The 12,618-nt window shown below is 41.3% G+C and overlaps 1 protein-coding gene across 1 annotated transcript in view; it reads left to right on the forward strand.

Moving 5' to 3' along the window:
- Window positions 1–12,618, forward strand: part of LOC126088335 (dynein axonemal heavy chain 10) — a 1,153,099-nt gene that overhangs the window by 550,700 nt on the left and 589,781 nt on the right. The window contains exons 27-28 of the mRNA XM_049906469.1: window positions 10,094–10,113; window positions 12,305–12,397. Of these exons, the coding sequence (XP_049762426.1) occupies window positions 10,094–10,113; window positions 12,305–12,397 (113 nt within the window). The remainder of the gene's footprint in view (window positions 1–10,093; window positions 10,114–12,304; window positions 12,398–12,618) is intronic.

Here is a 12,618-nt window from a genome sequence, read left to right on the forward strand (position 1 = left end):
CAATATGGTATACTATGAAATTAGACAAGTGTTCTGCAGTGGAGGTTTATGATGTCCATAGCAGTTACCTGCTAGTGCTACTAAAAGTGCCTCATGTATAAAAAAATCCTTTACCACTAACCAACTTAGCAGCTGTTTTTTTTTGCCTGTCTTAAATGTGTCTGATTGCATATCAGGGTCCTAGTCCAGTATTATTTCACTCTTTGATGAGAAGTCCCTCAAATAGTAGCAAAATACCTTCAATTTATCTCAACTGATGTCTTCAATGTTGGACACTTTTGAGGCATTTCATCCTTTGAGCTAAGGTGGTTTTCATTTTAATCCAATAGAATTTATTTTAAAAATACTTAGCAGAACTAATTTGGAAATGAGAACAGGATCACTACAAGAAAAACATCTGTACTAGCCATTGACTGCTCTGTGATTTGCAATCACAGATGCACCAGTATTGAAAAAAATTTTGACAGTGAAGCCATTATACTCCCCTTACCAAGTTGTCATGTTAGTGAAAAGTGCAGTGCTATAGCTAATTAAAAAGAGCTCATCCATCGTACTCTGATAGCAGTGCTAGTATTGTGCCCTCAAGGGGTGAAATTTACTTCTGCTACACTTCTTATCTCCAAGAACACTTACGCAAAATTCTTCAGAGAAAGGTGAGAAGTGAGAAACTCTTTGGTGTAGTTCAATATGTTAATACATTTGCGTGTCTGACAGTCTCAGAGTCTCAGAATAAATCTTTATTATGTTGTGCAGTAAGTATAAATTCATATGACTTTTCTCATATAGTGACAGAGGCACTTATTGCATCACACAAGGATCACATGAGTGGTGGGATCAGTTTGATTTATAAATATATTAGGCAAATATAGAATAAAGTCTATGAGTTTCATATTCATTTGTTGTGGGATGAAAGCAAATTTATATTATTTCTGCATTGCAAACTAAATGGCCTTAAGAATAGAAAAATAGAAAAAAACACATCAGTATCATACTCATGTAGATCACCTGGCATGAGTCATCTACAGAATGTTCTGTCACTTCTTTATTTGTTAACTGCTCAGTGCTGCATCTGTCTGCATTACAGAATCATTGCTCTTCATTGCGGCAGAGGTTCAAGGAGTAAAAATTGGCAGTGTATATTGTATTCTCAGGCAAGCTTGTGAAATCATTCTCCACAATCCTCAGTCAATCTCCCCTAAAAACTGATGTTAAAGACAATAAATTCTGCCCAAATTAAAGTGAAATTAAAGAACCATATATCCAATCAGATCATATGTATGTGCTCAGGAACCCAGTGTCATCCAAATAAATCCACTTTTCCAGTCAGACCCCAGCAGTTGAAGACAGTAGCAGCATTTGTGTGGGTTGTGCTTATGTGAATTTGCATGTGTTTTCTATTTCAGAAGTAGTACTTTTTTGTCCAAAAGTGTAAATGTTTAACAATCTTTCCATTGTGTGACTCAGCATGTCCTCTAAGTGGTAAATAGTAATCTACCCTTTTCATATTGCTAAAATCAAACAGTGAAAAGTCCAGGATGGATTGCAGCCAGACAAAATGAAAAGACTGCTAAGCAGGTAAGCTTTTAGACACAAAAGTTCTTCTTCCAAAATAGAGTGTGCCCACATGCATGCGCGTGCGCATGCCTGTACACACACACACACACACACACACACACACACACACACACACACACAGATATGATTACTGTCTTGGGCAACTGCAACCTGACTATGGTTTCACCTGCACCTGATGTGTACAGCAAACGGGCATGGTGGATGGCAAAATATCATTATGGGAAGGGTGGGGAGGATAGTGGGTAGAATATTTCTCATTTCAGGGCATGACAAGAAGTAGTCGAAACCCTTGCAGAGAATGTGGTTGAGTTGCTCCAGTCCTGTGTGGTACTGAGTTATGAGAGGAGTTCTCTTAACTCTTTTATGGCCAGATGTGCATATGTGGGATGTGGTAGGTAACTGGAGAGACTAGGCATGGGAGATCTGCTTCTGTTAATTGTTGGGTGTATTTGGAGAGGGTCTGCTTGTCATGCTACAGATGAGATGACCAAGTTTGGCTTAGCTGTATGGAAGAGACTTCTTGGTATGGAATGGGTAGCAGCTGTCAAAATGGTGGTATCATTAGTGGCTGTTATGGTTTAATGTGTATGGAGTTACTGATGTAGCCATCCTTGAGTTTTATGTTGAAACTACAGATGCATGATCATTAGGATAAATATGACATGAAGTATTGATCTCAGGTGTCAGGCTGTCACATTTTGTAACAACCTTACATCAATTATCCACTCATTTACAATTCAATTTATTATACTGATTCATATTCTGTCATTAATTTCATTCCAATTTTAGCAAGCATGCATATATCTCTGCACTGGTCCAATTGTGACTAACTGATGCTTGGACATAAAACATAAACAATTGTTATTTCATAATTGCAAGATAGTTTTTGTGTGGATTGAAATTAACATTCCATATGTATTTGTGTAATAAACTCACAGAAATGTTTGGAACATTTTCCAATTAATAATCTTCATTAGATAAGCTACTTTATAAAAAATGGTTCAAATGGCTCTGAGCACTATGGAACTTAACATCTGAGGTCATCAGTCCCCTAGAACTTAGAACTACTTAAACCTAACTATCCTAAGGATATCAGACACATGCATGCCCGAGGCAGGATTCGAACCTGCGACCGTAGCGGTTGTGCCGTTCCAGACTGAAGAGCCTAGAACCGCTCGGCCACACCGGCTGGCTACTTTATAAAACATTGTTAGTAAAAATATTTTATGAGTTTCAGTATTAAAAGCTAAATACCATGTAAAACTTTATGTTTTAATGTAAAAGAATGAGTTAATGCAGAACTGAATGATGAATGTCTGTGTACACTAGCAAGATTTTGATTGTAATACACAAATTTTCTATTTCTAATAATGAATGATTTAGGCAGCAGTAGTCACAGATATATACACTGAAGTGCCAAAGAAACTGGTACTGTCATGCATATTCAAATACAGAGATATGTAAACAGGCACAATATGGCACTGTGGTTGGTAATCCCTATAAGTTCTGGTGCAGTTGTTAAATCAGTTACTGCTGCTACAATGACAGATTATCAAGATTTAAGTGAGTTTGAATGTGATGCTATAGCTGTTGCACAAGCAATGGGACACAGAATTTCTGAGGTAGTGATGAAGTGGGGATTTTCCCATATGATCATTTCACGAGTGTACCATGAATATCAGTAATCCGGTAAAACATCAAGTCTCTGACATTGCTGCGGCTGAAAAAAGATCCTGCACGAATGGGACCAACAACAAGTGAAGAGAATTATTCAGCAATGACAGAAGTGCAACCTTTCTGCAAATTGCTGCAAAATTCTGGGCCATCAACAAGTGTCAGCGCATGAACCATTCAACGAAACATCATTGATAAGTGCTTTCAGAGCCAAAGGTCCACTCGTGTACTCTTGAAGACTGCATAACACAAAGCTTTATGCAATGCCTGGGCCCATCAGCACTGACATTGGACTGTTGATGACTGGAAACATGTTGCCTGGTCAGATGAGTCTCGTATCAAATTGTATCGAGCACATGGATGTGTATGGGTATGGAGACAACCTAATGAATCCATTGACCATGCTTGTCATCTGGGGACTGTTCAAGCTGGTGGAGGCTCTGTAATGGTGTGGGGCATGTGCAGTTGGAGTGATATGGGACCTCTGATATACCTAGATACAACTCTGACACGTGACAGGTACGTAATGACTCGGTCTGATCACCTGCACCCATTCACGTCCATTGTGCATTCTGATGGACTTGGGAAATTACAGCAAGACAGTGCACAACCCACACATTCAGAATGCTACAGAGTGGCTCCAGGATCACTCTTCTCCATTTAAACACTTCCACTGGCCACCAAACTTCCCAGACATGAAAATTATTGAGCCTATCTGGGATGACTTGCAATGTGCTGTTCAAAAGAGATCTCCACCCCCTCGTACTCTTACAGATTTATGGACATCCTTGCAGGATTCATGTGATTTGGACCGAGGCTGAGGGTACCCTACCCAGTTACTTCAAAACCTTGACACCTTCTCTCCCATTTGCTTCATCTACTCTTCTTCAACTCAACAAACAACCTTCCTCAATGTAGACCTGAATCTCAAGGATGGATACATCAGAACTGCCATCCACCTCAAACTTACTATACATCAACAACACTTCCGCTTCAACAGCTGCCACTTATTCCATGCCAAGAAGATCCTTCCATACAGCCTAGCCCCCTGTGGTTATCACATTTGTGGTGATGAGCAGTCCCTCTCCAAATATGCCAAGGGTCTCACTGAGGCACTCACAGACCAAAATTACCCACCCAAATTTTTAAAGAAACAGATCTCTTGTGCCTTTTCTCTACAGTCACAGTCCGCCCCCGGCAGCTGAGTGGTCAGCGCGACAGACTGTCAATCCTAAGGGCCCGGTTTTGATTCCCGGCTGGGTCGGAGATTTTCTCCACTCAGGGACTGGGTGTTGTGTTGTCCTAATCACCATCATTTCATCCCCATCGACGCGCAAGTCACCGAAGTGGCATCAAATCAAAAGACTTGCACCAGGCGAGCGGACTACCCGACAGGAGGCCCTCGTCACACACCATCATCATCATCATCTACAGTCACCTACTGCCTCCCAAATACGCAACTCTGGCCACAAAAGAGACCTCTTCTCATGACTTGTTACCACCCAGAACTGGAGCAGCTCAATCACGGCCTCCACCAGGGTTTTGACTACTTCTCGTCGTGACCTGAAATGAGGAATATCCTACCCAGTATCCTGCCCAGCCATCCCACAGTGGTATTCTGCCACCCATTGAACTTTCACAATATTCTTCTACTTCACTTCAGTGACTATTTCATAGATTGCTTTAGTTTTATGTACCTCTGCTCCCAACCCCTTGCCTCATGGCTCATATTTCTGCAACAGACCTAGGAACAATACATGTCCTGTACATCCTCCAACTACCACCTATTCCAGTCATATTAAAGGCATCTCACAACCCATCAAAGGCATGACTACAAGTGAAAGCAGTCATGTAATTTAAAAGTAAGCTGCATCCACAATGCTGCTTTCTATGTGGGTATGACAACTAACAAGCTGTCTTTCCACATGAATGGCCACCCTCAAACTGTGGTCAAGAGACAGCTGGACCATCCAGTTGCTGAACATGCTGCTCAACACAATGTGCGTCACATCAGTGACTGCTTGACAGCCTGTGCTATTTAGATCCTTCCTACCAACACCAGCTTTTGTAAACTATACAGAAAGGAACACTCCCTACGACATATGCTTTTCATATTGTTGTTATTTCACTTTCCCAGCTAGAAGGTAAAGTGAAAGAGATTTATCTATTCAAAATACTATTGTACCACAGTTGGTTAAAAGCAGCCACAAGTTAAAGATTGGCTCCAAAGCTGACTTTGCAGAAAACGTTCATATAATAATAACTGATAGCCTTGGGAGTGCCAGCCATGACACAGCTAGTGTGCAAGATGTACGAGACAGGCAAAATACCCTCAGACTTCAAAAGGAATATCATAATTCCAATTCAAAAGTTGACGAATGTGAAAATTACAGAACTATCAGATTAATAAAATGTGGTTGCAAGATACTTACATGAATTCCTTACAGAAGAATGGAAAAACTGTCAGAAGCAGAACTTGGGGAAGATCAGTTTGTTATTCCAGGGAAATATAGGAATGAGCAAGGCAAGATTGACCCTACAACTTTTCTTATAAGATAGGTTAAGGAAAGGCAAACATACATTTATAGCATTTGTAGACTTAGAGAAAGCTTTTGACAATGTTGACCGGTATACTCTTTTTGAAATTCTGAAAGTAGCAGGGGTAAAACACAGATAGTGAAATGCTATTTACAATTTGTACAGAAACCAGATGATAGTAGTATGAGTCAAGGGGCATGAAAGGGGGAGTGATACAGGGTTGTAGTGTATCCCCAATGTACGTTGAACAAGCAGTAAAGGAAATCAAAGAAAAAATTGGAGTAGGAATTAAATTTCATTTATTGTCACCAAGCCCACATTTATGTTGGTAGTACATCTACTACTAGTTCGTGCAGCTTATATCACATGTAAGACAGTCAGAAATATGCTTAGTCCAACCCAAAATATTACAAGATTCACATAGGCAACACACTGTTAGAAAGTGAGTTCACATTCAGTCCTTTTCAGTGGATTCTTCAAAAGGAGATGCTCTCCAAAATGTTCTGTACGGAACACACCATGCAGAATATTCACAAAGGCCGATAGTTTCACACATGGTTTATTCTCCAACCAACATTCCAAAACCCCTCAAAGCTTCACAAAAATGTCCGTAATTGCGTCTGCTAGCACGGCAATATAATATGAGTGTGATTTAACCATCCTTTCTTCATCTTACAGATAATTTTTCGGACACATTTAACATGACCTTCTTGTCCAACAGCGACTCCACGGCTGGCTGAATGCCATCGCTCACAGGGCATATAAGTCATTAGATTACACAGGAAAGACTTTTCTCTCATTGGTTGATCAAAATGATCATCCAATCAGATTAACCTTCCATGATCAATTTCGTGCGCAAACCGCTTTACTCCAATCAGCATTCGCAGATGCATCTACGTCATTTCATATTGCAAAATTTCACAAAATGTTCCACAAAACCAAACGAAATGAAAATCAAAATAAAACTATGCTTTAAATATACTTTAGAACTAAATACCCTCTTACTATCTTTCTGGCTGCCTTATTACAAAAGCAGACACTCCTAGACATACGTCATCCACCAGTTAGGGGGGATTCGCCGTTTTCATGACGTCCTGATTATGTAACACTTGCTGTTTATGGATGGTGTAATACATTATAAAATTGAAATTTGATGTATGTCCCCACATACACACTCACATTCACTCTCATCTATTCCCACCTGAACACAAAATATAAATGTCAAGTTTTAAACTATTATTTTCCTTACGAAAGCAAAATTATTAAAAGTTTAGAATTAAAATTCTTTAAAAATAACTGAGAATGCTGTTAGTGTTTTCAAATGACAAAGAAACTTAAACTGTCATGATTCCTATCTAGATTTACTTTACTAAGTGACGGTTAAGTACTTTTTTAATAGTTTTTTTATATTTTCAAAATTATTAAAGTTATCCACATGAAAATTTTACACACTGTTTTTCTAAATTACACTCCTGGAAATTGAAATAAGAACACCGTGAATTCATTGTCCCAGGAAGGGGAAACTTTATTGACACATTCCTGGGGTCAGATACATCACATGATCACACTGACAGAACCACAGGCACATAGACACAGGCAACAGAGCATGCACAATGTCGGCACTAGTACAGTGTATATCCACCTTTTGCAGCAATGCAGGCTGCTATTCTCCCATGGAGACGATCGTAGAGATGCTGGATGTAGTCCTGTGGAACGGCTTGCCATGCCATTTCCACCTGGCGCCTCAGTTGGACCAGCGTTCGTGATGGACGTGCAGACCGCGTGAGACGACGCTTCATCCAGTCCCAAACATGCTCAATGGGGGACAGATCCGAAGATCTTGCTGGCCAGGGTAGTTGACTTACACCTTCTAGAGCACGTTGGGTGGCACGGGATACATGCGGACGTGCATTGTCCTGTTGGAACAGCAAGTTCCCTTGCCGGTCTAGGAATGGTAGAACGATGGGTTCGATGACGGTTTGGATGTACCGTGCACTATTCAGTGTCCCCTCGACGATCACCAGTGGTGTACGGCCAGTGTAGGAGATCGCTCCCCACACCATGATGCCGGGTGTTGGCCCTGTGTGCCTCGGTCGTATGCAGTCCTGATTGTGGCGCTCACCTGCATGGCGCCAAACACGCATACGACCATCATTGGCACCAAGGCAGAAGCGACTCTCATCGCTGAAGACGACACGTCTCCATTCGTCCCTCCATTCACGCCTGTCGTGACACCACTGGAGGCGGGCTGCACGATGTTGGGGCGTGAGCGGAAGACGGCCTAACGGTGTGCGGGACCGTAGCCCAGCTTCATGGAGACGGTTGCGAATGGTCCTCACCGATACCCCAGGAGCAACAGTGTCCCTAATTTGCTGGGAAGTGGTGGTGCGGTCCCCTATGGCACTGCGTAGGATCCTACGGTCTTGGCGTGCATCCGTGCGTCGCTGCGGTCCGGTCCCAGGTCGACGGGCACATGCACCTTCCGCCGACCACTGGCGACAACATCGATGTACTGTGGAGACCTCACGCCCCACGTGTTGAGCAATTCGGCGGTACGTCCACCCGGCCTCCCGCATGCCCACTATACGCCCTATCTCAAAGTCCGTCAACTGCACATACGGTTCATGTCCACGCTGTCGCGGCATGCTACCAGTGTTAAAGACTGCGATGGAGCTCCGTATGCCACGGCAAACTGGCTGACACTGACGGCGGCGGTGCACAAATGCTGCGCAGCTAGCGCCATTCGACGGCCAACACCGCGGTTCCTGGTGTGTCCGCTGTGCCGTGCGTGTGATCATTGCTTGTACAGCCCTCTCGCAGTGTCCGGAGCAAGTATGGTGGGTCTGACACACCGGTGTCAATGTGTTCTTTTTTCCATTTCCAGGAGTGTATAATAGTTCCTATACCAAATTTGAAAACAAACAGATCATATTTATCATAGTTATTTAGTTTCTTAGGTGATATGAATAAGTGATCTTAGTACGCTCCACACACAGCAGTTCTCACGGTCCACACACCACGACAGATGGCATTATGATGTGAGCAGCCGACTACACAATGGCTGGGGCTGGAGGCTTCATTGTGAACCTCCAATACAGCTTGACCTAATGGAATAAAACTTACGTAAAACTCTGCAGCCATGCAAATAGCTGTGACATTACAAATTTTAAAAACAACTTCCGTGGCTATCAGAGTTCAGCATATGTTCAGATATAACTGCTGCATTTTGTTAGAATGCACATTGTTTTCTAATCAGTGGGCACACAAATGATTTATATGAATGTGTATATGAATATGGTTGATATCCTGTCCAACTATTCTGTAAATCCATATTCAGAGTTAGAATACCCATGATTTCTGTAATTTGATTTACATGAAACCTTGGATTCTTCCTTTAAAGGAGATATGGCTAAATTCCTTCCCAGTCTTTGTCTACTGTTAACTAAATGTAAACACCAGTCAAGGATTAGCTGTTAGTAGTTCGAACTGGTCAACTGCTACCTACAAGGTGGTACAAGGAGCATGAGGGACGTGCAATCAGCATTGTGCCAATTCCTGTAGCCTTTATTACCAGTAGATGAAACCTGATAGTGCCACAGCTTCTTTATTCAAACAGCTCCTTATTCTCTGGCTGAACGGGCCATTTGCCATATCTCCTTATCTCAGAAAAAATATGAGGGGGTACCAGGAATAAAACCCAGATCCGTTTTCACTGATAGCAGCAATGCTATTTGGCTACAGAGGTATTCATCTGATTTTATTTTGTGCATACATCATTACCACATCACTGACAAGACTTATTTTCTCCTTTTTTTCCTATTTTGATCAATCTCTCCTACATTTTTGTCAGGTAGATGTGTAGACGAAACCACTAATGAAGATGTACTGAATCTAATAGAGGGGGAGAAGAAATTTATGAGACAACTTGACTAAAAGAAGGGATCAGTTAACAGAACACATCCTGAGGCATCTCGCTCATGAGACAACAGCATGCTCATTCGACTCGAGGCAGCCACACCAAGCACACAGCCATGCCGTACAGGAGGAGAAGATGTATTTGTAGGGCTAGAATGCCTGTTTACAAGACTGTTAGCAGTTTTTATATGACACCAAACCAAGTTTCTCAACAAGAGCTACTTACTGGTCCTCTTACTTTTGTAGGGTGTTTATTAATGGAAGAAATTTTGTATGTATGAGTGTGGGGCTCACAACTTCAAATGTTAGAGGGAGAGTGAAGTTTCACTATGGTAAGAGTTTTAGATGGATGTATGTTACAGTAGTTATGCAGAAAGAAAGATAGTTGCACAGGATAGACTAGTGTGGAGAGTTGCATCAAACTAGCCTTTGGATTGGAGACCACAACAACGATACCTTTTATCATCCTTAAAATGTGGGGATTAGTGTTAAGCTCCCACCATGATTTATTTTTACTAGTGAATGATGAAATATTTTTTCTTTTTTTAGTTTATATATCATGGGAAGACTTTGGAAACAGGTTGGAGACTATGGGTCAAGCTGCTGAAAAACGATTCTGGAGTGTAATTAGCAGTCTTCGAAAGGGAGGTAAGAAGGAAATGACAAGTATTTTGGACAGGTCAGGAAAACTGCTGGTGAATCCTGTGGATGCCTTGGGCAGATGGAGGGAATATTTTGAAGAGTTGCTCAATGTAGGTGAAAATGCGATCAGTAATGTTTCAGATTTCGAGGTAGAATGGGATAGGAATGATGATGGAAATAGGATCACATTTGAGGAAGTGGAAAAAATGGTCAATAGATTGCAGTGCAATAAAGCGCCTGGGGTGGATGAAATTAAGTCGGAACTCATCAAATACAGTGGAATGTCAGGTCTTAAATGGCTACACAGGATAATTGAAATGGCCTGGTAGTCAGGACAGGTTCCATCAGACTGGACAAAAGCAGTAATCACACCAATCTTTAAACATGGAAACAGAAAAGATTGTAACAACTACAGAGGTATCTCTTTAATCAGCGTTGTGGGTAAAATCTTCTCAGGTATTGTTGAAAGGAAAGTGCGAGTATTAGTTGAGGACCAATTGGATGAAAATCAGTGTGGGTTTAGGCCTCTTAGAGGTTGTCAGGACCAGATCTTTAGCTTACGGCAAATAATGGAGAAGTGTTATGAGTGGAACAGGGAATTGTATCTATGCTTTATAGATCTAGAAAAGGCATATGACCGGGTTCCTAGGAGGAAGTTATTGTCTGTTCTACAAGATTATGGAATAGGAGGCAAACTTTTGCAAGCAATTAAAGGTCTTTACATGGATAGTCAGGCAGCAGTTAGAGTTGACGGTAAATTGAGTTCATGGTTCAGAGTAGTTTCAGGGCTAAGACAAGGCTGCAACCTGTCTCCACTGTTGTTCATATTATTTATGGATCATATGTTGAAAACAATAGACTGGCTGGGTGAGATTAAGATATGTGAACACAAAATAAGCAGTCTTGCATATGCGGATGACTTAGTTGGGATGGCAGATTCGATTGAAAGTTTGCAAAGTAATATTTCAGAGCTAGATCAGAAATGTAAGGACTACGGTATGAAGATTAGCATCTCCAAAACGAAAGTAATGCCAGTGGGAAAGAAATATAAATGGATTGAGTGCCAAATAGGAGGAACAAAGTTAGAACAGGTGGACGGTTTCAAGTACTTAGGATGCATATTCTCACAGGATGGCAACGTAGTGAAAGAACTGGAAGCGAGGTGTAGCAAAGCTAATGCAGTGAGCGCTCAGCTACGATCTACTCTCTTCTGCAAGAAGGAAGTCAGTACCAAGACTAAGTTATCTGTGCACCGTTCAATCTTTCGACCAACTTTGTTGTATGGGAGCGAAAGCTGGGTGGATTCAGGTTACCTTATCAACAAGGTTGAGGTTACGGATATGAAAGTAGCTAGGATGATTGCAGGTACTAGTAGATGGGAACAATGGCAGGAGGGTGTCCACAATGAGGAAATCAAAGAAAAACTGGGAATGAACTCTATAGATGTAGCAATCAGGGTGAACAGGCTTAGATGGTGGGGTCATGTTACACGCATGGGAGAAGCAAGGTTACCCAAGAGACTCATGGATTCAGCAGTAGAGGGTAGGAGGAGTCGGGGCAGACTGAGGAGAAGGTACCAGGATTCGGTTAATAATGATTTTGAAGTAATAGGTTTAACATCAGAAAAGGCACCAATGTTAGCACTGAATAGGGGATCATGGAGGAACTGTATAAGGGGGACTATGCTCCAGACTGAACGCTGAAAGGCTCAATCAGCCTTAAACGATGATGATGATGATGATGATGATGATGAGTTTATATATTCTTATATATTACAATAACAGAAAATCCTATAGTGGTTATTTTATATCCTATCAGACGGAGTTAAAAAATGTAATGTGCAATTGGAAGATAACATGAAATCTGCTATCCAATGGAATGAATGTTGCAAAAGCAGTAATTTGCTCACTGGGAAAATAATGGCTTTATGACTCAAATAGTTCATCTTTTATGATTTTAGGTGAAGAGACCGGTAGTGCTCATTGGAGAAACTGGAACATCAAAAACAGCAGTAATTCAAGATTTCCTGAGGCAGCTAAATCCTGAGACATATGTAAGTTTAATAAGTTAAATTATTCAGCTGTAATGTAATTGTGCATTCTACAAATAAAGTGAGCCACAAATATGTGCAACTTTACACCATACACGTATATGTGTAGTATGAAGAAAGTCACACTAATACAGGACATTCACTGACAGCAAAAAATATTTGGGCATCAAACTGGGTATGGTATCTGCAGCTCCGGGGTCTTGTGGAAAAGCAAAAACTAAAGA

The sequence above is a fragment of the Schistocerca cancellata genome, chromosome 6 (assembly GCF_023864275.1).
Source record: "Schistocerca cancellata isolate TAMUIC-IGC-003103 chromosome 6, iqSchCanc2.1, whole genome shotgun sequence".
Lineage (NCBI taxonomy): Eukaryota > Metazoa > Arthropoda > Insecta > Orthoptera > Acrididae > Schistocerca > Schistocerca cancellata.